This window comes from Micromys minutus (assembly GCF_963924665.1).
Source record: "Micromys minutus genome assembly, chromosome: 12".
NCBI classification, from domain to species: domain Eukaryota; kingdom Metazoa; phylum Chordata; class Mammalia; order Rodentia; family Muridae; genus Micromys; species Micromys minutus.
Window position 1 is genome coordinate 6,329,669 of NC_137981.1, and position 24,092 is coordinate 6,353,760.

The window sequence follows — 24,092 nt, forward strand, 5'->3', positions numbered from 1 at the left end:
TTATAAAAGGTTGTAAGCCACCATGTGGTTGCTCTGATTTGAACTCAGGACCTCTGAGTGCTCCTAACCACTGAGCCATCTCTCTAGCCCACTCAGCAAGTACCCTTAAACTGCTAAGCCACCTCTCTAGTTCCCAGAAGGAATCTTTAAGTGATCTTAATATAAGTTTTTAATAATGTTTTATACCTTGAAACATATTGGACATTAAATCCATTAACTAATAAGGAACTTCCCAGGGCCTAGATATTGCTTGATGCTGAGAATTCAGTGGAAAATAAACCATATGTAGTTATTACCTTTTGTAATTTATTGTTTAGCCTGCAGGATAATTAAGTGATTTCATGAATTTGTTATTAAGTAGGAAATACTGTGTGTATGACAAGTGACCTTGACATGTAGTCTAGTGAATCAAGAATTCACATAATGGCATTCCTTGATGCCCTGGCTCTTGACTATAGTTCTTTTATTAGTAACTTGATTGAACTTCAACTTTGTGTTTCTTTCATCTTTTAGATTATAATATGAATGGAAGGAAGGAAGGGAGGAAGGAAATTGAAGTGGGAAATCAGTTTTCATTCATTGATCCGTTTGTGGTGTAATATTCAAATCGTGCCCTGGGTATTTGCTAAGTGAATTGAGTTTTTAGTTCCAAGTCCTTAAGGAAATGAGACTTATTTTCCTTCCTCCCCACTTCCTTTCTCCTTCTCCCTCTTTCCATCCCCATTTCCCTTCCCCCTTTCCTCTTTTTCTCCCTCTATAAATAAAATAGTAAATAAATGGAAAGATTTCTGCTGGCAAGGAAGTTACATGTATGTACCCATTAGTTAGGATTTATGTTTTATTTACGTACTTTGACCTTAAACTATACCTGATTCTGGTTTGGAACTCCCATTTATTCCAGTTACCTTAGCCTCCCAGTTGTTGGGATTGTAGTTGGGGGTCACCACACCTGTTTGTGGACTGTAAAAAGCATCTGCTCTACTTTACTACTCTACTACGTTCATAAAAGCAAAAAATGTGGAAAGGGTCTTTTCTATGTGAACATTTAAAAATAGTTGACATTGAAAGGGGAATATTTAAAAATTACATTTATACAAGAGATGAAATGCTAGTAGGACTCCCAAGCTCTGCTCAGTAGTGTGTCTTCAGTGACAGTTTCATTACAAACATTTAATATGTACGTATATTTTTATGTCAACTTTTAAAAAGAACACAAAATGATACTTTGCATGGAGTATTAATTTGTTGTGTATTAAAAATGGTGTAAGGCATTATTCCAAAATGATCACATCTAAAAGCCATGCATTTAGGAGAAATTATTATTTCCTTCAGATAGTCAGTTGTAGTAATAAACACTAATTGGAGATTTCTATCCCAGCTTAGAACATTTAATTTACAAATAAAAGATAAAAAAAAAAAACCTTTATATTTCTAAGCCTTAAATAGAGCTGGGCAGGTATCAACTCTCTACACTCTTGTCTAGATCACTTGCCGTGTTTCATCTAGGCCACTCCTACTCCAACCCTTTGGTCCTCATGGCCATGGTCTCTTGATCCACTTTCATAGTGTTGTCTTCCTCCTTGTGCTCAGGCCCAGGAACCAAAGCCCTATCTATCTCTCTTCTGCACAGATATAGGTTGTAGGCATCTTTATTTAACCATTCGTTTAAAATTAAGGAACAGGGTTTGTACAACAAAAGCTGGTGAACTTGAGAATTCGCTGGTAGGTAGGCAACTAGACCGTCAGTACAGAATTTAGCACAGATTTTAGCTCTACAGTACATAGCAACACCAAACCTCAACACTCAGTGCCTTTGTTCTGGGAGTTTCAGTTTGTGGCCACATGTACCCGTTATATCTTTGTTGTATTATTATTATTTTTTAATCATATAGCCAGATGGCCAATTAATATAGCCCATACAGGTGCTATCTTTACTACTCATGTTTCACAGTTGAGAGACTAGGAAAGAGAGTCTAAATAAATATTTGTTATTTGTTTCCTGTTCTTTGGTCAGTGCTGTAAGTTTGTGTGTGTGTGTTAAGGATAGCGTTCATATAACCCAGGCTAGCCCTGAACTCATTATGCAGCCTCAGATGACCCTTTGAACTTTTGATTCTTTTGCCTCTATATTTCAAGTAAGCAATCATACTACTCCTGAGCCACACACCTAGCTTCATGTCTGTAATATTTTTAGATTAAAAAAGTATCTTTAAGTTGGTTTTAATGCTTGATACCTTTAATTTTAGCACTTGGGACTTTGAGGATTGTCATTAGTTCAAAGCTAATATGGGTTACAGAATTAAGCCCCTCCCTCCCTCCTTCCCCCTTTACTTAAAACTTGGTGCCAGAGCATTTGTATAACATGAAAAGGTCATAGGTTCAGTCTCAAGAACTGTCAAAAACTTTCTAATAAAATTATTTTTATTTTGTTATGCTAGTTACACTTGAGAACTGTAATAGCAACTAGATGATGTTTGGCCTCTGTTTTCTTTCAGACACATTTTCTGAGCAGCTAATAATAATAATAATAATAATAATAATAATAATAATAATAATCAAACCTTTCCCTTCTCTTATTAGTAAATGCAAATAAAACAAACATTTGGGAACAAAACTGGCTTAATAGATTTTAACATCTCTGTGGTTTTATTTATACCTTGTAAGTTGGTTTTGCACCAAGTAATTTAATATTGAGAACTTTCCTAAGTATGTATTTAGATCTACTTTCAAGGTAACCTTGAATGCAATTTGTACCCTAAAGTCCTTCCAAGGGTCTCCTACTTCTGCCTCTCAAGGGTTGGTTGGTATTAAAGGTCTTTGCTATCCTAAAACCTACTTTCAGTGTTCAGATTTAATTCCCCCTACCCAGTTTGTGTCTCTGTGTGTATCACAAAGAGCCTTGTGCATGTTAGGTAAGCATTCTACATAGCTACACTCCCATCTTATAGCTCCCCCAAACGGTTTCATTGTATCTCTTAGTTTAAGATTGTCTTCTTACAAGTGACCTGGTTTTTGTTTCTTTTCTTTTTTTCTTTATAAGTGGAAATTCTAGGTCTGGTGTTTTGCAGGAGGTTGAGACAGGCAGGTCTTTCAGAGTTCAAGACCAGCCTACAGTGTACAGGCCAACCATGGTTGCACAGTGATATCTTGTCAGAAAAAGAATAGCCCACTACATTAAGATTGGAAGTGATAGCGATTTGTATGGTATAGTCTCCCAGGAATAGACTGAGTCGATCAGGAAAGGGGGCGACCATCCACATTCTCTGAGGATTCTACTTTTTTGTGCAGCTGAAAATATTTTTCTCAGACAAATATTTAAAATGGTAGAGTATATTTATATTTCAACTCAATATAGTAGTAAAATAAATGTAATGTAAATATAAAGAAAGTAGTGAATTGCCGGGTAGGTTTTAGAGCAAGCTGATTAGCCTTGTTAATACATCTGAACATGTAAGTAGAGCTGTGTTGTTTGTTTGAGGTCAGGAGGCAGTTATATTGCTTTGTTTCTTATCCTGGCAGTTGTGCAGGCTAAATGAAAGCTTGGATGAGAGCAGTTAATCCCTTTAGTGTGGACAGTATGTTGCCTCTGAGGACACGGCCTTGGTCTCTTAGGTTCAGGAGAGAGCTTGTCAATTGCACGTGTGAGAACTTAAACATGTAATCATTGAAGGGCAGTTAAAATTTTTAGTATGACTTATTTAATGGAGGGGGTTATAGTTACCAAATCCACATCTTTTTTTTTTTTTTTTTTTTTTTTTTTTTCTCATTAGAATACAAACAGTAGTGCTAGGGAAGGGAGCTTTGTGAAATTTAGACTTAAGGCTTAATTTCACATCATGAACCAGAATTTCCGTGGAGGCTACAACTTTGGCTTTTCCTTTTTAGGGAAATGGGAAGTTCTAACTTTTACTTGCTGTTTGTTAACTACAAGTAAAAATGAGCCCACATTGAGTCCACCACTTATTTCGGCAGTGTCGCGTTTGACTGTGATTCACTGCAGTCGTTGTTTTCCTTTCACTATAGAACTTTGGAGCAAATGTCCAAATAAGCATTCCATCTGGCATTTATAGCAGCAATGCTTTCACATAACATTTCTGGTTTTTTGTTTTTTTTTGTTTTTTGTTTTTTTTTTGGTCTTGGTGTATTTTATTTGAGGATAAATTTAGTATTTTTTAAACAGGTTTATTACTCTGTCACTTCAATTCTTACCACAAAATTATAATTGGGGGTATAAAAAATTCCTGTAAATTCTTTTAAAAAGAGATATGGTCACTCTCAGTACTTGTGAGAAGGCATTTGCTTTTGGCTCTTTGAAATAATGAAGACGAGGTCCTCATGTGCATTGGACTACAGTAAAGGAGAATGCCTTGTTTTTAGGGTCCTGATGAAGAAGCTGTTGTGGATCTTGGCAAAACTAGCTCAACCGTGAACACCAAGTTTGAAAAAGAAGAATTAGAAAGTAAGTTCATTTAAAATAATTTCTTATGTTTAGTAGGGGAGTGAGCACATAATGCTTGTCAGCGTTTTTTTCTTTTACTTACTGCTTCTGGGAATGTTATTTACTTAGAAGACTATTGAGTATGTGTCTAATGTAGTGCAATGGGTAATAGTGTGGCAGGTGTTCATCTCTATGACCAGACTGTTTCCTGATGGTTACTTTCTTGAAGTATTGGCACAGATAGATTTCAGAAAGCCGTTCCCACCTCATTGACAGTTACCATTATTTGGCAAAAAGAAAGGTAATGGTTAGAAGATGTTTTCCTTTCCCATGGATTTGGTGGCCTGGCTGGGATTCCATATTTTAAGCCACAGTGTCACTAGTTGTCATCAGTGGCTCATTTTAGTGGTGCTATAGTAACCGCCACTTAGAATTATGCAGCAAGTGAGTTCTTTATCCTCCCTAAGTGGGAAGAAATCCTATTAAATAGTTTCCTTTCTTCCTTTGGCTTTAGAAATAGTTTTGGAGTTATAGAATGTCAGCATTCACAATACAGAATATTTTTGTGTACACCTTACACAGGCTTATCTAACATTAAGTATATTAAATCATACCATTTGTGAAAATACAAAAGCTAACTCTGGAAAACGAGAGATGTGTTTACTTAGTTTCCTCAGCTACAGCTTCTGTTTGAATTGACTGGCTTTCTACTAATAGCCTTTTCTGTTCCGAGTACCCTAGGTGACACAGTCAACACAGTTTGAGATATGTGGAATCTTTGGTTGCTGTGTCTCCTCAGGCTCTTCTAATCAGTGTGGGCTTCTCATTCTGACCTGGTGGTTGTGACACTGAGGAGGAGTGAGTGGGTTGTACTTTGTACAGTGGTCCACAGTTTGCAGATTGAGGTGAAGTATGTACCACAGCACAAGGACCCACGCAACATTATATCATGTTATTGATGAATTAATGTGGAGCAGCAGTTGGCTACATTTATGTTCATGGAAAAGTTTGCATAGACACTTTATCTGTGTTAAAAATTTCCAATCCTGTATTAGGCACTTAATCTATTGCTTTTAAGAAAGAGATGGAGTCCTTTGCATTTTATTCTGAATTTCTTGCCTCTCAGTCCTGCGTGCTGGGCTTATATCTGCATGAGGCAAAATGCTTGGGAAATGACTTAAAAGTCCACGAGTACCACATGTAGTATAGCAGAGGATACCACAGAGTTAAGACCATCTTCACATCCTTGAGCTTTAGTCTATTCTTAATTTTTTCTACACTTTCTGCTATAAACTAATAGAATTTTTTGTCTTAGTATATTAGGTTGGTGTGCCAATAGTGGGGAGTTGACTCTTCATTTATAGTTTCAATAAAGTAAGGCTGTAAAATCACTGAGTTTACCTACAGTTATTTATATTAGTGAGATCTAACTTACATGTACAATTAACCATTTAAGCGTATTTAGTTCATTGTTGACGTGCTATTGTACAACTGTCACAGCTTTAGTTCAGAAGCATGCCTATCATCCCTGAAGAGACCTTGAATAATTAAGTTTTAAACCTGTAAGTTCTGGTAAAATTTTCCTAACAATTGAGTCTTAATTTTTGTAGGATTGTATCAAGTTCTTAGGATTTTAGGCAGAGTGCTTGGGTACTAGGAGATGTTTGTCTGGTTATTTTTACTTTAAAAGTTGCTCAGTTACTAAACACACTTTTTTTTTGAGACAAGACCTTGCTGTGTGTAGCTCATTCTGCCCAAGAACTTGGTGTGTAGCTTAGGTCCGATGGTTAGTCTTTTTTTTTTTTTTTTTTTTAAATTACTTATATATAAATACACTGAAGCTGTCTTCAGACACACCAGAAGAGGGTATCAGATCTCATTACAGATGGTTCTGTGTCACCATGTGGCTGCTGAGAACAGAACTCAGGACCTCTGGAAGAGCAGTCAGTGCTCTTAACCTCTGAGCCATCTCTCCAGCCCCTGATGGTTAGTCTTTATTGTCAACTTTTTAGAAGCACTTTGGATACACATCTGTGAGTATATCTATGTGGGTATTTCTAGAGTTGTAACTGAAGAGGGAACACCTACCTCTAATGTTAGTAATCCTATCCTATGGCCTAGGGTCCCTGACTGAAAGAAAGACAGCAATAGGATGGCAAGGAAAATGGAGGACACAGCTGAGTTTTTGAAGTCTGTATTTGTTTTCTGATCTGTTCAGATAAGCAAGACCCTTATGTGTTTGCTGTCATGCCTTACTGAACTTAATACACTTAATATGTATGCTCTCAAACTAAGCTGAAATAAATTCTCCTTTTTAAAAATTTGTTGGTCATGTATTTGGTCTCAGCATCCAGAAAGCTGATGTGAGAAAAGTAGGTAATATACCCGGCTGGCCTTGAATTTACAGTTTAGCCTCCCAAGTACCTGGATAATGGGCTGTGCAAGGCCTAGCTTCATTTACTTGATTGATACTGAGTCAGCGGATTTGTAAGTAGGGAATTGACAAATGACTAGGATCAAATGTAGTTGGAAAGGATCAAGTGTACATTTAAGTCTCATTTATGAGGCTAGACATGGTGGTATATTCCTATAATCCCAATTGCCACACAGAGGCAGGAGGATTCTGAGTTCATTGCTAACCTAGCAAGACCCAGTGTCAAATGCTAAAATGAGAACAGAAATTTGTTATTATGGTAAAAATTAACTGAGGCTTTCTACCCTACCTTTGATCATTCAGTTTCCAAATAAAAGACAAAACCTTTATGTTTGTAATAAGCCTTAACAGCACTAGAGCTGGGAGACCTGAGTCCTCTGAGCTGTCTTACCTCTGTCCATGTCAGCAACCCTGAGGTATGACTTGCCATATTCTACCTGGGAAGCTTTCACTCTGACTGGCAGCCCTGACAGCCAGTTCTCATGATCCTTTACCCCATGCTATCTCCTCCTTCTTCACTCTTCCCTCTCCAGTCTCCTCGTGTCTCTCCTCAGACCCCAAACCCGGGAACCGAAGCCCCACACAGCTCTCTTCTGCCTAGCTGTAAATAGGCTACAGACATCTTTATTCAATCAATAGTTTTACATTAAGGAGCAAGGTTACACAATATCATTTGATATACATGAGGTTTTCTTGTCCCTAAGGCAACCATATCTCCGGGGCCAGTAGTTATCGTTGCAATACAGCAACAAACCAATCCTCAACTGAAAGTCTCAGGACAAAGTTTTCTATTGTACTTATTTCCTGACTATCTTAAGAGGTTTTTTTTTTTTTTTTTTTTTTTGAATGAAGAGTATTAGCCTAATAGTTCAGCATATTTTATTTTATATATAAAGGCAAGAAGCAAGTCAGTGTCAAGAGGTTTTTTTTTTTTCTTTCTGTAGTTGCCTATATTTTAAATTTGTAGTTCATCTCTTTGTATTCAGCAAAGCAATACAACTTTTAAATAATGAATTGTTTAAGCTATTTGAAGAAATAAGTTTGTCACCTCTCAGTAGTGGACATAGTATTGTTGCTGTATGTATGTAACCAGTCCATTTCATTCAGACTACCTTTTGTTCTTAGAGGGATTAGAATACAAAGAATACTATTTTCTCAGTAGTAACTTTTCTTATTCTAAAAGCACAGTAATGGTGTTACATGCTGCTACTCTGTGTGTGTGTGTGTGTGTGTGTAGTGTGTATATAAAGTGTAGATATTTTTAAAGATACATTTAGTTCTTTATGTGTTTTACCCTTATGTGTATATATGTATCATGTTATACTGGTGTCCACAGAGGTTAGAAGAAGAGGTCTTGAATCACCTGGCAATGGAGTTACAGATGGTTTTGAGCTTCTATGTAGTTGCTGGGTATAAATCTGGAAAGTCTCAAAATAAGCACTTGGCCCCTGAACCATCTTTCTATCACTGATTGATGTTTTTGGATAATTTATTTATGTTTGAAGCTTGTTGTTATTCAAATCAAAACAAAAGAAAACCTTTTGAAACAATGAAAAAATGGTAAACAAACATTTACTTAATTGTTATTGTATTATGACACATGAGGTACTTAATAACCCTTAAGACATATACTAAGGATGCCTACAAACTTGAATGTAGGTAAAATAATCTATATAGGTGTATTTGTGAATGTATACTTAAACACTTAGGTATTTTTGTTTATTTTTTATAAGTACATAGTTTTTTGTTGTTTTTGTTTTGTTTACCTGCTTTCTATTTCTTTAAAGCCCTGGTTAATCATGAACTCTTCTTCCTGCCTTAACTTCCTGAGTTCTGCAATTATAGGTATATATGTTACCACTCCCCTTTAAGATAAAATACATTTATCCTATATTGTATTGTATATTGTATGGTATATGTAGCTTCTCTTGATTGAGTTTAGATAACAAGTGGATGCTAACAGGAGTAATCGTGTAGCTGGTTTAATGATCAGTAAGTATTGCAAAGGTCTACTGTAACATGTGACACTTATAAAGTCAATAATCAAAGACAGCCATTGTTGACGTCCTGACTTTGAGCTTACATGTAATTCTTTGTTTCTTGAATGTTATAGTTTCACTTTGGTTAAACCAGTAACATATTTTAAAAACTTGAACTAGGTCATCGAGCTGTATATGTTGGTGTTCATGTACCATTTAGTAAAGAGAGCCGTCGGCGTCACAAGCATCGAGGGCACAAACATCACCACCGGAGAAGAAAAGACAAAGATTCAGATAAAGAAGATGGACGGGAATCTCCTTCTTATGGTAGGAAGAAGTTGCCTTCTACTGATGGCTTAAAGTTTTTCCAAGAAGTTCCATCTTTTTACTTAACGTTTCACTACTTTTTTTCTTTATAGCTCAGTAATATTCTGTCACATAGCATAGATATATCAGTTTCCTTACAGACATCTAGGTTCATTTTAATTTACTAGTTATTGTGTCTAGAGCAGTAATGCACATAGATGGGCAAGCATTTCTCTAGCAGGGTCTAGAGATCTTTGGGTATTGATAAGAGTGATATTGATAGATTATGTGGGGTTTTTGTTTTGTTTTTTGTTGTTGTTGTTGTTTTTGTTTTTCTTGAGCAACCTCTAGAGTGACTTTCAAAGTGGCTGCAGTCATTTTCATCAGCAGTATATGATAGTTCCCCTAGACTAAAATCTGTGGTATGTATGTGTGGTGTGTGTTGGGGTGGGGGGCAGCAGAGAGACAGATATAGAGAGACAGATGGAAGAGAGAAAACTTAGCAGTTGGTTCTCGTTCCCATTGATTTGTCTGTAGATTCTTTAGAATGTAGTTACGGGAACATAGGTTACCAAAGCATAGCATTTGTTTGGAGAGTTCTTATCCTTATGTGTTTACCTCACTGAGCCATCTCACCAGCCCCTGAGGGTTAGTCTTTACTGTCTTTTTGACAATATTATCATCATTCTTTTTGTATTGGTGTACAAATGCACACCAGGCAGCTGTGTTGAGCCTGGTATCCATATCTGCAGACCCCTGTCCTGTATGGCAAATGTCTGGATTTGTGTGCCTGAGGGTCAGGCTTCTTGAAGCCCACTCTATTGGAGCACTTATGTATTCTTGTAAATACACACATTGGTGGTGTATTCAAGGGTCATTGTTGGCAGAATGACCCTTTGTTTTCTCTTCACCCTTCTTTGCAAGAGCCAGTCTTCCTGGCCTTAGTAGGAAAGCACATTCATACTTTTTGTTGCCGTTTGGTTTGTTGATGGAATCTTTTATAGCAGAAACTGAGCTAAAACCCTGCTGTTTAGCAGAGATTGGTCTTGAACTTCAGATTTTCCTGCTTTTACTTCCTGAGTAAAAGTTCTTACACATCCAGCTTTCCCTGTTCTGTTCTAAAAAGAGATTAACAGCTGCACATACTTACGGGCTATGGAGATGGCTCCGTAGATAAAGAACTGGCTGCTCAAGCATCAGGACTTGAGTTTGAGTCCCTGCACCCACATACAGCCTAGTGATGACGGCACTCGTTTATAATCCCAGTGCTGTTAGTGATTGCACATAGTCTGACAATAGTTTCTGTGCTGCGGATTGATTTCTAAATGATGTTAATCAAGGTGTCTGAAGACTCAGGGCTCACTGACTCTGAGCGAGCTGCAGTTACAGCACCTATCATCTTTAACTCACCTTAGGCCTGCACTGAAACTGTAGGTAGCCCAGGCTCTGAACTGTGATAAGAGAGAGGAAGGGTGAGCCCTGTGTTTGCCTAAGCTAGTTCCTCAGGAACTGTTTTCTTGCCTGGCAACACAAGGCAGAGCCTGGCCTCTCAGGAGTCTGGATTAAAGAAGAATCCAAAAGTAGTGCAGTGTTTTAGTCCTGTTGAGAGTGAGAACTGTAAGGGTAACAGACATAGATTACTTGCACCACACAGGTTTCATGCTGTGCATAACTGTGAAGCCAGACTGTCCGCACCAAAAATCTTTGGGTGTTACCAGTGCGGTGCTTAGTTACTTAGGCCATTTGATTCATTTTTTGTTAGAAAGAGTGGGAGTCGGTGATATTATATTCTAATTTAAGAGACTAAGGGAAAAGGTGAAACACACCAAGCTGATAGAAAATAAATAAAGACTAGAAAATGGTAAAACGGCCTAGTGAATAGAACTTGCTGCTTTATCAGAGGTCATGCATTTAGTTCCTAGCATCCACCTCAGGCAGCTAAAACTACCTGATAAACTAGCTATAAGGGAGCCAGTATCCTCTTTTGGCCCCTGTAGGCTTTATATACATGCATGCAAACCCCACACAATCACACATATGTAATTGAAAAATAAATCACTGGGCATGCATATCTTAGGATACAGAAGCAAGTGGATCTCTGTGACTTTGTCATTTATCATTCTCTGCTTTATTGCTCTGAGGCTCAGCTCCCAGAAGTATATGATCTCTTTCCTAGTTCATAGCTGTGCCTGGGTTTTTATGTGGGTGCTGGGAATTTGAGCTGAGGTCCTCATTCTTGAAGAACAGGCACTCATAAAGCTGAACTTTCCATAATCTCTGTGTTTATGTTTTGAGTTTGCCACACACATTGTGATTTACAAAGCTCATGCTTATGAACTATGCAATTGTGTTTAACAGCAAATAATTTCATAGTATTTTATGTAAGTTTACAGTTTTGGACCACATTCAAAGCTATCCTTGGCCAAATGTCTTAAGTGTCTTAGAAAAAGGCTGAAGTATCCTATCTTATCACCTTTATACACATTGTACTGGAGTACACCTAACTCTGTGTGTGTGTGTGTGTGTGTGTGTGTGAGGGAGAGAGAGAGAGAGAGAGAGAGAGAGAGGAAGGGAGGGAAGGAGGGGGAGGGAGGGAGGGAGGGAGAGAGAGAGAGAGAGAGAGAGAGAGAGATCACACATTGGTTAAGACAAAGGAAAAAAGAAGTCTGCAGATGTAGGGTCAAGAGGAAGTTAATCTAAACAGTGGCAGAATTATGGGACTGAACGAATTCATTGGTCACAATGGAAAACCAATCTTTTCTCACTAGTAGCAATGAATACTCAGAAATGGAAGTTAAAAATATACTAACAGTGACTCTAAAAAAAGTTCTTTAGTAATAAAGTCATTATAAATCATGCAAATCTCAAGAGAACAGCAGTTGACTATAGCAATATTGCTTTAGCCATTGGGCATTCATTCAACATAAAACCTGTGAAAACTCTTTCATTTCTGAAGTTGGCCATTTGTTTTCACATCTGTCACAAACTGTCCTCCTCAGGTATTCTGTTTGTTGCATCCTGGGGGATTGTTTACTTAAGGGTTCAATTTTAGTGTAAATTCATTTCTCATGTACAGCAGGGTGGATTTTTTAAAATAGAAAGCCTTAAGATTTTCTATTATTTAATGGGCTATTGTCTTTTTTGCAAATATGTTTTTTGCAATGATTCTGACCTCATCAACCCCAGCTGCCAGCAGTATTTCTCTAGAACAGGAGAAAAGTTGGCTTGTACATATTGTTAGCTTAAAGTTTCACTGTGTATATTTTGGGTTTTGGAAGTAAGACTTGTCTAGTCCTGGCTGATCTAGGACTTCCCTAACATGCTGACCAGGCTGGCCTAGAGCTTGAAGTTTGTACACATGAGCCACTACACCCCACCAAAATCCATTTTCCGTCACAGAAGTGTTTCTGTTTCAAGCGGTACCCAGCATGTCTGTACTCTTTTGTTAAGACACACCATCACAGAGGGTCCAGTTCATCCTCGGGACTGAAGATGACGATGAGGAGCATATTCCCCATGACCTCTTCACAGAGATGGATGAGCTCTGCTACAGAGATGGAGAGGAGTGTGAGTGGAAGGAGACAGCCAGGTAACACTGCTCACTGTTTGATGACCGAAATTACAGGCTACAGTGGTGATTTGTTTATTTACGTATTTACTGAGCCAGGGTCTTGTTTTATTATCCTGGTTGGTCTGGAACTCAGGATGTAGCCCAGGCTGCCCGAGAACTTGCCCTAGTCCTCCTGCTTCTCTCTACTTATGCTGGACTTACAGGAACAAGTCACTTGCTACCCGTTCATGCCTGGACATTTAATTCTTTATTTGCTTTCAATATATTTCCTTGAATATTCTCCTTTAATATGTTATGAAAGGGTTTACAGATTGTTTTAAACAATTTGAAGTTAATATCTTACATAAAGATATGAAATGCTGTACTTTTGTTTTTGTGGCCTTATATTTTTTTATTATCAATTTTGTTTATCCCACAAAGGAACAAATTGTGATGACTTGTTTACATATTGTTAAACCTCAGGCTTATCTTGTGATGCAGGTATCCAGTTTTAATGGCTACATACAGTATAAACCATTGGCCCAATTTGTGGAAATGTATTTGAAGCACATTTTGTTCTGGTGGTGACTTTTTTCCCTTTTCTTTTTAAAACTCAAGTTTATGTTTATGGCAGTAAAATAAATAAAATGTCCACAATTTTTTAGTTTCTCTATATTATTTATTTAGGTGGCTGAAATTTGAAGAGGATGTTGAAGATGGTGGTGACCGATGGAGTAAGCCCTATGTGGCAACTCTGTCTTTGCACAGTCTCTTTGAACTGAGGAGTTGTATCCTAAATGGAACAGTCATGCTGGATATGAGAGCAAGCACTCTTGATGAAATAGCAGGTTATATAAATGAACTGACTTTTTTTCCCATTTAATATAATTAAATAAAATTAGGTGTTCTTTAGGCTTAGGCCTGAGCTCATTTTCCCCCTTGCCCAAAAAAAGGGACAGATTAAGGTCACCCTTGACTTACTGGCCTGAAACATTGATTTTATGTGGGAAGTTTTGGTGATTAAGCTGGGAAGGAGTGATTCTGACATGTACTTGGGGACGATCATCCTGGCTTACTCTGCGTTGGGATGGTAATAGAAGCAAAAGTCCAGCTATTTCTTTGGAGTTGTGTGAGGTAGTAAGGCTCATATTAGATAAAGCAGTGGAAACAAACACGACAGACCTGAAGGAATATAAGGAATTAGAGTTGAAAAAGTGGAAAAAGAGTTGTGATCATTTAATAACTTTCATCTACAGTTCCTCAGTAACAGCATCATGTTTGTTGTAAACCAAATACTATGTTGTCAGTACAGATTGCTTCCAGAGAAAAACAATAGATGGAGTATTTTGGCTTACTAAGAAACCCAAAAACTTAACTGTAATTTGTGGGCTTTAAATACTTGAATTTTATCTGTTAGATTTGACTGCTAGAGATCTTTGAATTGTCACATCCCATTTGTGTATAAATGGCTGAAAAATTGAGTTAAAGTTTGGAGTATTAAGTATGGACAGATAAGTCCTCCTTTCATTTTTTAGTTGTCACAAAATGGAACTTTATTTTATTTTTAACAAAGAATGTTGTTATTTATTTTTGGAAACCTTCATACCTGTGGTGTGTCAGAGGACCTGGTCTTGATGTCCAGTGCTCATATAGCAGCTCACAGCTGTCAGTTCAGTTCTAGGGGATGTGACGTTCTCTTCAGAATTTTACAGGCTTATGCAATCGCATGATACACATAATATATTCCAGGAACAGGTGTATATGTAAAATACCTTTAAAACTTTTACATATTTATACAATGCATTGAGAATAGTGTCGGATCACATTGGTTCATAGAAGGGCACGGGTGTCAGGCAGGCCTTTTATTTTCCCATTCCTTCTATTTCTTGACAGAATTTACTGTGTCAGGGATCTTTTCTTCATTGGCTTTGTACCTCTGGCAGAGTAAGAGCTACCACTTTACTGCCCTGCTTCTAGCATAACGCAGACATTTGGAGGAAATCTTTAGAAGCCTGTACCATTAGAATAGTAAATAAAATTTATTATTTCTCTTTCATTTTTTAATTAGAATTTACTGACTATAAGAAAGCAACCTCTTTAAAATACACTACTTAGTAAAATAAGAATCTTGTTATTTCTTGTTGGATGGATGATGTTCATATTTAACTTTATGCATATGCTTTCATAGTGTTCATATAGAAAAATAACTGATTTTTTTTCATTGACTAGATATGGTGTTAGACAACATGATAGCATCTGGCCAGTTAGATGACTCCATAAGGGAGAACGTCCGAGAGGCTCTTCTGAAGAGACATCATCATCAAAATGAGAAAAGGTTTACGAGTCGGATTCCCCTGGTTCGATCTTTTGCAGATATAGGCAAGAAACATTCTGATCCTCACTTGCTTGAAAGGAATGGTGAGATCAGTTGTGGTGTCCAGTTTTTGCTAACACTTCTCTAATGACATTTCAGTATGTTATAGTTAGTAGGTATTGCAAGAAAAGTGGTATTTTAACACTGTTATCATTTTTATTCATCCAGAATTTTATTCCTTAAGTGTTTCTTTTGTTTGCTTGTTTTGGTTTCTTTGAGACAGACTCATCTATCACAGGCTGACCTGAAACTGTGTAGCTTATGCTGACCTCAAACTTGAGTTTTTTTCCCTTAGACTCCCAATTGCAGGGATTGCAGGCTTGTATAAACAAGACCAGTGTGAGATAGAAAACACTTGGATGGGAAGAAAACATTCACTGTTACTAAAGTGACATTCATTTTTCTTAAGTAGTTCATAAATAAAATTGCTATCCCTTACCCTAAATTACATTTTCTTTTTAAAAATTTTGATTTGTTTTTTTTTTGTTCAAATTATTTAAGAGACATAAATTATGATCTTATGTTTTTAATTCTAAAGACTGAGTTTGAACTTTATGCCTGCATCAGATTTTTTTCTTGATGATTTTTTCCTCCTAAATATGCTAAATGTACTAATCATAAACAAGTGTTTTAGAAACTGGTTTCACTTATTTATGTGCTTTGTGGAAGGTTTTTAAGATAGACATATCTTATACAAAAGTAGACAAGTCCACTAAAAATGGGTCAAACCCAGGTGGTCAGACTCAGTTCTGCCTTCTCTCTTGGAGGATGATAGGTTATGTAGGACTTAGTGTTTTTGTTTTTTAAATTTTCCTTTTATATTATTTGTGTATATGTTTTGCCTGCAAATATTTATGTGTTCCATATGAGTGAGAGGTTGGAAGAGGGCATTGGATCCCCTGGAACTGGAGCTAAGGGTGGTTGTGAGTCACCACGTAGGTGCTGAAAACAAACTCCGTTCCTTTGGAAGAGCAACAAGTCTCTTAATGATGAACCACTTCTCCATTCCTCCCGCACTTTAGTAGCCAGTCAGCTGTCTGTTTCTAGAACTAATTCACGTTGAACATTTGCCTTGCTTTCTTTTCTTTTTTCTAAAGGAGGAATACACCAGGATGGTTCTCCTTTGGCTCTCAAAATGAAACTGAGATAGGAAAACCTAGAAAGCCCAGATGCAGATGCTTTTCAGGGTCCTTACTGCTTCTCACTGACATAATTACAGGAGACCTAGGAGGCTTGCAATTTGTGACAGATGGGACCTGACACAGTAGCTTTCTGCTCTTTCTGTCCCTGAATAGCTGCTAAGTAGTTTTTAAGTTATCAGCCATACGGGTAAGGCCTTAGTATGTCAGGGGTTGACATCAGCTATTGTAGCTCAGTGTAAGATATCTAATTTGGTCATTAAGACAGAGTCTTTTAATCTGTTTAAAATTATGACATGGTACATTTAAAGGATTTAGGTTTAATTTAGAAAGAAGCTATATATGGAATAGTTCTGGTTTTATCCTTTTATTTTGTTCTCCACTATGCTGAAGTGTGTTTATTTACCTGAAGGAATTAATTTTTATTCCTTTTTGCAATGTTTTCTCTTTATTCTCTCTGTAGTTTAATTTCTTTTCATCATAACACAATGACTGATTTTGAATTCAGTGTTATGTTAATTTCATTGCATTATAATTATAATGTAATCAATTTCCTGCATGTAGCTTTTAAAAACTAAACATTAGTTGTTTATGTATTAACAGTTGTCTCTATTAGCTTATTTTAGTGACCAAACACAAACAGGTTTATCACTTCTTTATCTTTATTATATTTGACTCCTCTGACCAAGTAGCTTTGATTACATAGGTTCAAGAGATTGTTTTATTTCTTAGGCAACTCCTATTTGGTTTTTAGAAGCTACAGGAGAAAGAGTGTTTTTCTCTTTTAAGCTACACTTACTAGTAGTACCAGGTATCTTAAGTATAAATATTACCATGCTTTTGAAATATTTGAGATTTATTTCTTACTGCTTTTGTTAAATGCTTAGTTTTTAGTTAGCTGATTTATCAATTGTGTATAGTTGCTTATAACTGGATGAACTATGATAGAAGCAAGACATGTGCTTTGGAATACTGATTTAAAACTTGATGACAATTCTCTTTGTCTCTCTCACTTTTTTTTTCTTAGATAGGGCCTCACTGTGTAATCCAGGCTAGCTTGAAATTTGCTTCATAGACCAGGCTAGCCTTGAACTAAGAGATTCACCACACCTGGCTATAATTTTCTTGAAAAATAATTCCTGTGCTTTGTCATGCATTTTTAAACTTTGCTTAAGAGCACTGGTCAGTCCCTGTTACAAACATTTAATACCAGTTTTAAGTTAATTATTAGGTAATGCTAATATAGGTTCTTTGAGAGATAATGATTTGTAGATGTTGGTAAAATTTAAGAAAAACATTTTTTAAAATACCCGTTAAGCCAGGGAAGTGATTACAGTTTAGCAACTTTTCAGTGATGTTACAAGTAACGATCTGACTGACCTGCTAACCCCCAGAGGAATTTGAAGCTTGTAATTTGTGGTTTGAGTTGAGCTTAATGAACATCATTTTTTACTTATTTGTTTTATCTTAGGGGACGGCCTGTCAGCCTCCCGCCATTCTTTGCGAACAGGTCTGTCTGCCTCAAACCTTTCCTTGAGAGGAGAATCGCCTTTATCCCTTCTTCTCAGTCATCTTCTTCCTTCTTCAAGATCTGGCACCCCTGCAGGCTCAAGGTGTACCACCCCAGTACCCACCCCCCAGAACAGTCCTCCCTCCAGCCCCAGCTTAAGTCGCCTGGCCTCCAGAAGTTCCCAACAGACTCAGCCGCAGGCCCCAGAAGTACTGGTGTCACCTGACAGGGACGATATTCCCAGAGTAGTAATTCATCCACCTGAGGAAGACATAGAAGCACTCAAAGGCCAAGAGCAGAAGAATGAGGAAAATACTGACTTCACTCCAGGCAACTGTCCAGAGTCCTCCACGTGTGGTGCTCTCTGCCTCTGGGTCACTTGCACTGAGAATGCCTGTCAGCACATAGCTTGAGCAGCATATGTAGATAATGCTTATGATTGACTTCTGCATGTTTTCTTCTTTACAGTAGATTGCAGAAAAGGAAACATTTATTAAACATAGGTTGTAAAAATACTACAAAGAAGGTTGTACATAAGTCAACCTTATCTATTTTTTCCACTGGGATTTTAGAGGTCATGATATTTGAGTGCTTTAGGAAATATTTTTTGATATGAACTTAGAAGGGTTGCTTTACCTTCCTAACATGATAGAATGCCACGTTCATTTTCCCATTCTGTCTTTGAGAAGATTGAAATTTCTGTTATAATTGCATGGAATCTTTATTTAAAGAGGAGCAAAGTATTTTGGAACAGACTTTAGTTTTTTTTTTTTTTTTTTTTATTTATGACTGTGTTAGTCCAAGTTTCCCCTTAGTTTTTTAGAACTGTAGGCTCTATACTTATAGTGAGGATAGGATATTTTTTTTATAAGCAAATTACAAAACTTGTTTATAGGGCTGCAGAGATCACTATGGTTAAGACTTCTGCTCTTGCAGAGTGCCTGAGTTTGATTTCTAGCATGCTTGTCTGGAATCTGATGCCCTCTGCTGGCCTCTTTAGACCACTCATATGAGCATGCTCACAACACACACACACACACACACACACACACACACACACACACACACACACAGGCTTTTTTTTTCCCTTAAAGATTTATTTATTTTATGTGAGTACACTGTAGCAGTTTTCAGACAGACCAGAAGAGGGCATCAGATCTCATTACAGGTGGTTGTGAGTCATCATGTGGTTGTTGGGAATTGAACTCAGGACCTTTGGAAGAGCAGTTGGTGCTCTTAACTGCTGAGCTATCTCTCTAGCCCTTAAGTAGAATCTTAAAAAAGAATACTTCTAAGGTAAAATTTTTTGTTAGCTGAAAATTATAGGTACACGTTTTTCTTAATACCATGAGTTTTTATGATAAGATGTCTCAGCTTTTCTGAAGAGATGAAATGAAAATGGATGGATTTCTGAAGGTAAAGGTCATTGTTACTGAAGAAAAGTCACAGGATCAGCCATCATTACTTACTTCTTTAACTGCACTTAGAACATTCAGCCATTTCTAGCAGGACTGCCTAGATAGAACCTGAAATATAGAGGAGGACTATGCAGTGATAGGAAACTTCATTTTCTGCAGACTACCTCAATTCTTAGTCGTAGGAATGTGAATTAGTAGCCAGAAGACGTTTCTAATTAAGAAGACAGTTTTAACTTAGCTGAGTTTGGAAAGAGAATCTTGGTAGAATGTTTTCATTTCTTTTCTAAGAACAAGGTCTTGTGTAGCTGAGGCTAGCTTTGATTCTGACCCTTTTTGTCTCTACCTTCTAAGTGCTAATATTAACAGTATTGTGCCACTGTGCTTGGCAGGAGAAATGGTCTTGACATGCACCTGCCATTTTGAAAAAGGGACAGGTCGAATATGACCAAGCAGTTTCAACTAAACTTTATTTTTTTTTTCCTTTTCCTTCCGACTTTGCACACATACCCACATCCTCACAAATTACTTGTTCTTAGCTCTCAAATCTGATGGCTGAGTTCTTCTAAGACCTGTATTATGTTTTAATTATCTGCAGAATACATTTGAACATTCAGTAGTGCCTAGTACTCAATTACTGTTGTCACCACAGTTTTAGTAAAATGCTTCTTGATTTTTCTTGTGTGGGAGAATTTAGAAACTACTTCTAAGCTTAGTTCCTCCCAGCCTTCATGGGTAAGGAAAAGACACTCTGAAAACATAGAGGCAAAGATCAAACTTAGGAATCTTAATACATTTTTCATTTTAAGTCAACAGTTTCAAAAGGTATTTATTTTCGGAAGTAACGTGTATTTCAGAATTTAATTTGTCTAGAGAATGATCTAAATTACATTCAGTGATTTTAATATGAAGGCCTTTCATTTACAATAATACCTCAGTTTGTTGCAGAGAAGTAAATATCACAGAGGACTTGTGTCCAGAGTTCAACTCAAATGTCTTAGTTTCATACTCAGTAGTTAAAACTGATCTGTTCTATAAGAATAAATATGCTTGGACAGACCAGTTTCACCTGTTGTGCCTGAAAATGTAGAAGTGACACTAATTATAGCTAAGAGGTGATACTAACAAATATTAACCAAATTTCTGGACAATAGCAGATTATATTGTAGTACAGTTTCTTCCTCTTAAAATTTTCAGTATTTGAGAACATTACTTAGTTTATATTTTTGGACTAGAAGATTTTTTATCTTTGAAGAAAAATGAGATGTATTTAATAGTAGAAATCTGTGTGATGCAACTTGGATTTTAAAATTCTTGAAATTTGAGTTTTTTATAGATCTCTGTGGTCAAGATAGATTAGTATAGATGATACTTTTAAGCTGTCTTACCATGAAATGCTGCTGGTGACTGTCACCTGAAGTGAACATACTAGCATATAAACATGCATTATATAATTCAGACAACAAGCATGCTATTCACATACTAATTTATAGGCTTGCTGATTGGATTAGTTGAGCACATGGCTGTAAGTGATGAGTGTTATTTAACCCAAATTTTGTTGATTATGTACTTTCAATCTTTGTACTTGGAAGACTTGCTTATGGTCCTTTACTTAGATTTATTAGGAAGAATGACAGTAGAAATTAGGCATACTATTAAAGAAAATAAAAATTCTTGAGGAAGCTTATGATTAAGAAAGATTAAATATAGCTCTTAAATTTTCTGAATTACACTAAGAATCTTTCAGTGGATTCATAGAGTATTGATATGAGCATCCTTGATGCAGCAAGGCTCTGGTCTGAGCTCAAATCTTCAGTAGTTCCACACTGACTCACGTTTGCAAAGGCTACCGTGTAGATTGTAGCATAATGCTTAGGATGTTAAGAGACACAACTTCATCCTGTTCATGTGTTCTAATTCACATTGCTGGTGTGAAGCTAATGTCTGGCACCTTTTAACCTCTCACCTGTGCTTCATAATCAACCATCGCTTTAAGGATATGAGCAGAATCAGGCTACAGTGTTTGTTTTCTCCTTATTGATTTGGGTTGTGTGTTTTCTTAAATACAGGGGTTTTGGCTTCTCCACAGTCTGCTCCTGGAAACTTGGACAATAGTAAAAGTGGTGAGATGAAAGGTAACGGAAGTGGAGGAAGCAGAGAAAATAGTACTGTTGACTTTAGCAAGGTAACTCAGAAACTGAATCCTTACTAGCTTTCCTACTGGAGAATAACTAGTAATGAGCTGCTTTGTTGCCATTGCTTATAGTTCAGTAGACTGGTGCACATACACTTGCATGGCATGCTTGTGAGGTGTTATGGACAGAAACTGGGATAGGCTCAGGTGTTTGCATAGGTGCATGCTTACAGTTTCAGCAGTTGAGAAGAAAACACTGGAAATAGTAGGACATTTTTCTTTGTACATGCTTTATCAATACAAACTTGAATCATTTGAAGAGGTTTTTTGGGAGTGGCATTGTAGCACTAACAGAGCCTTTTTTCCTGGACTGGACTACATCTTAGAATTACTAATTCATGGAGTTAGCACTTTTTAAAATGCCACTGGGAAGCTTGGATTGGTAAGAAAGGCATGGGTTCAACAATAACAACAACAGCAAAAAGCTGTGAATTTATTTTGTTTCATTGAAATAAAAATAAAAAAATACCCTATAAAACAAACAAACAAAAAACCCTTCTTCTTAAGACCAGAACAGAGCACTCAGCATAAGTCACTAAGCACAAGTGACAACTGAATTTCAAGATGACTTTCTACTGGTTGGGGCAGGTAGTGTACTTTCAATGTGCTGGGATTTTGACTGTTCTGAACAGAGGGTATGCCAGCATATGCCTGTGATCCTAGTTATCTGAAAGCCAGAGCACGAGGATCTCAAGTCTGTGGCTGGTCTGGACTCCATAGTAAGCTCTAGACTACCATAAACAGCTAAGTACCCTAAATACTACTAAATAGCAAAACCGTGTCACTCACAAAACAGACAATAAGAGGCTGTCAACAGCTGTCTCTTCCTAATATCTCTTGTTTTCACTAGTGGTGTTTCAGATTATCAGGAAGTTTCCTAGCTAAACTGGAATCTATTTTTTGTTGGTAAATAAGTAAATTACTGTCATTTGCATCATATTAATCTTCTCTGAGCATGGCAGCTGTGGTTGATTTTGTTCCTCTGTCACAGTTTTACTTTTTTACTTGGCCTATTCTTGTGTACCCTCCCTGTCTCTTGTTGGGCAGGAGTCTGCCTCCTGGCACTGTAGTTGTGGCACACTGGGTGTGGGACTCAAGAGGCCCGCTGTAAGTGCTGGTTTTATCTTTTAATAGATAGTCTTGTTAGTGGCTGTTAGTAGCTTGTGTGAGCCTGTGTATGAATGAGAGCCTCACCTACTCTGGTGTCATGTTTGTAACTTTTGTAATTATACACAGGCAGCTGAGTTTCCCTTACACATTATCCCATGCCTCATTAATCAAGGCTGTAGATTTTTATTGTAAATAACAATTTTTCTCCATTTAAAGAAAATCTTAGGAAATGATAGCTTTTTTTAAAATGAGGATTTATAAAGACACATGAAACAATAATTCTAAATAATAGAAAATCATGTGATGAATATGTGGTAGCACTGTGTATAATTTCATTTCATGATCCATCTTTAGTTTGTGCACTGTATGTCTTCATCAGTTTTTAATGAATAATCTATTCATTGGAAAAATTTCAAGTTTATGTTTGATAATATAGAGCTCTAAAGTGATAAAAGTTGTAGTTGTTAGAACAATGGAGTTTTGCTTGCATTTTTTGTATTTGTCTACTTCATTCTTTATATTTGTGGGAATTTTGGTGTGTGTTCATTTTTTTAGAACTCACATTTTGATCGCCAGTAGTGTTAAAATTATTCTTTCATTAATTTCTAAGTAATCATATTTCTAAATTATTTATCAATAGGTTGACATGAATTTCATGAGGAAAATTCCTACAGGAGCTGAGGCATCCAATGTTTTGGTAGGAGAAGTGGACTTCTTGGAGAGACCTATCATTGCGTTTGTGAGACTGGCTCCTGCAGTTCTCCTCTCAGGGTTGACTGAGGTCCCTGTGCCCACTAGGTAAAAAGCAGTTCTTTATGACTGTTCATATAGACCCATTGGCGGAAAGAATAGAAGGACTACTTAATTACTAATTGTTGATATTCAGTCATTATGCCAAAATGCTTTCAGTGTTAGAGTATAAATTATCGTCCCCTTCTCCCAGCTTTTAGCTAATTTCATTCTGGAATTTACTATGTAGCCCAGGCTAGCCTGAGTCCTCATTAAGAGTCCCAAATGATGAGATTGTAGACACGAGCCACCTTTTCCAGCTGTGATAATATTGTTTGGAAAAACTCTTCATTTCTATTGTTATAAAAAGTTTGGTGTCTTATGAGCTTTTATTTTACAAAGCTAGTCATTGAGATTTCTTTTTTGTTCTGGGGGCCCAGCAGGGACTTGATTTTGTTCAGTTCTCATTCTATTGTGGCTACCTTCAGTCATGTAGACATGCCTGTCCTTTGTGCATGCATACAGAATGTTTTACTCTGGCCAAATGGAAAATTTCCACTCATGTATACTGCATACACAAGTTAATCTAGGTTAAGACTATAAAGAATAATTAGCAAGTTGTATTAACCATCATATGAGCACAAAAAGGAGGACGTCTCTGGTTCATTAGCATGAGGCTTAATTGTGAATGTGACTTGTTTTGAAAGTAATGTTATCCTGAGTGCCTAGTGTTGCATATGCCACTGAGGTGTTTTTGTTTGTTTGTTTTGTTTTGTTTTAAATCTGGGAGGTTCCGTAGTAGCTTGAAGAGGTTTATCTGATAATGTACTCTCATGACTGATTCAGTAAGATAAGAAAACTTAGTAGGAATTTGACAGAAATGTACCCATTTTATGTTTTTTTTTTACTCCATT

General features: G+C 36.9%; 1 protein-coding gene across 4 annotated transcripts in view; it reads left to right on the top strand.

Annotated features, from left to right (window-relative positions):
• The window catches only part of SLC4A7 (solute carrier family 4 member 7), a gene marked incomplete at its 5' end in the record, with an annotated part of 76,802 nt that overhangs the window by 16,474 nt on the left and 36,236 nt on the right, over nt 1-24,092 (top strand). For 2 of the 4 annotated variants that reach the window (XM_080926700.1, XM_080926702.1), the window contains 8 exons: nt 4,378-4,459; nt 9,032-9,178; nt 12,608-12,746; nt 13,395-13,555; nt 14,937-15,125; nt 17,692-18,060; nt 21,215-21,330; nt 23,090-23,247. In XM_080926700.1, coding sequence (XP_080782826.1) covers nt 4,378-4,459; nt 9,032-9,178; nt 12,608-12,746; nt 13,395-13,555; nt 14,937-15,125; nt 17,692-18,060; nt 21,215-21,330; nt 23,090-23,247 — 1,361 coding nt within the window. The remainder of the gene's footprint in view (nt 1-4,377; nt 4,460-9,031; nt 9,179-12,607; nt 12,747-13,394; nt 13,556-14,936; nt 15,126-17,691; nt 18,061-21,214; nt 21,331-23,089; nt 23,248-24,092) is intronic. The other 2 variants (XM_080926701.1, XM_080926703.1) reach the window with 1 other exon arrangement.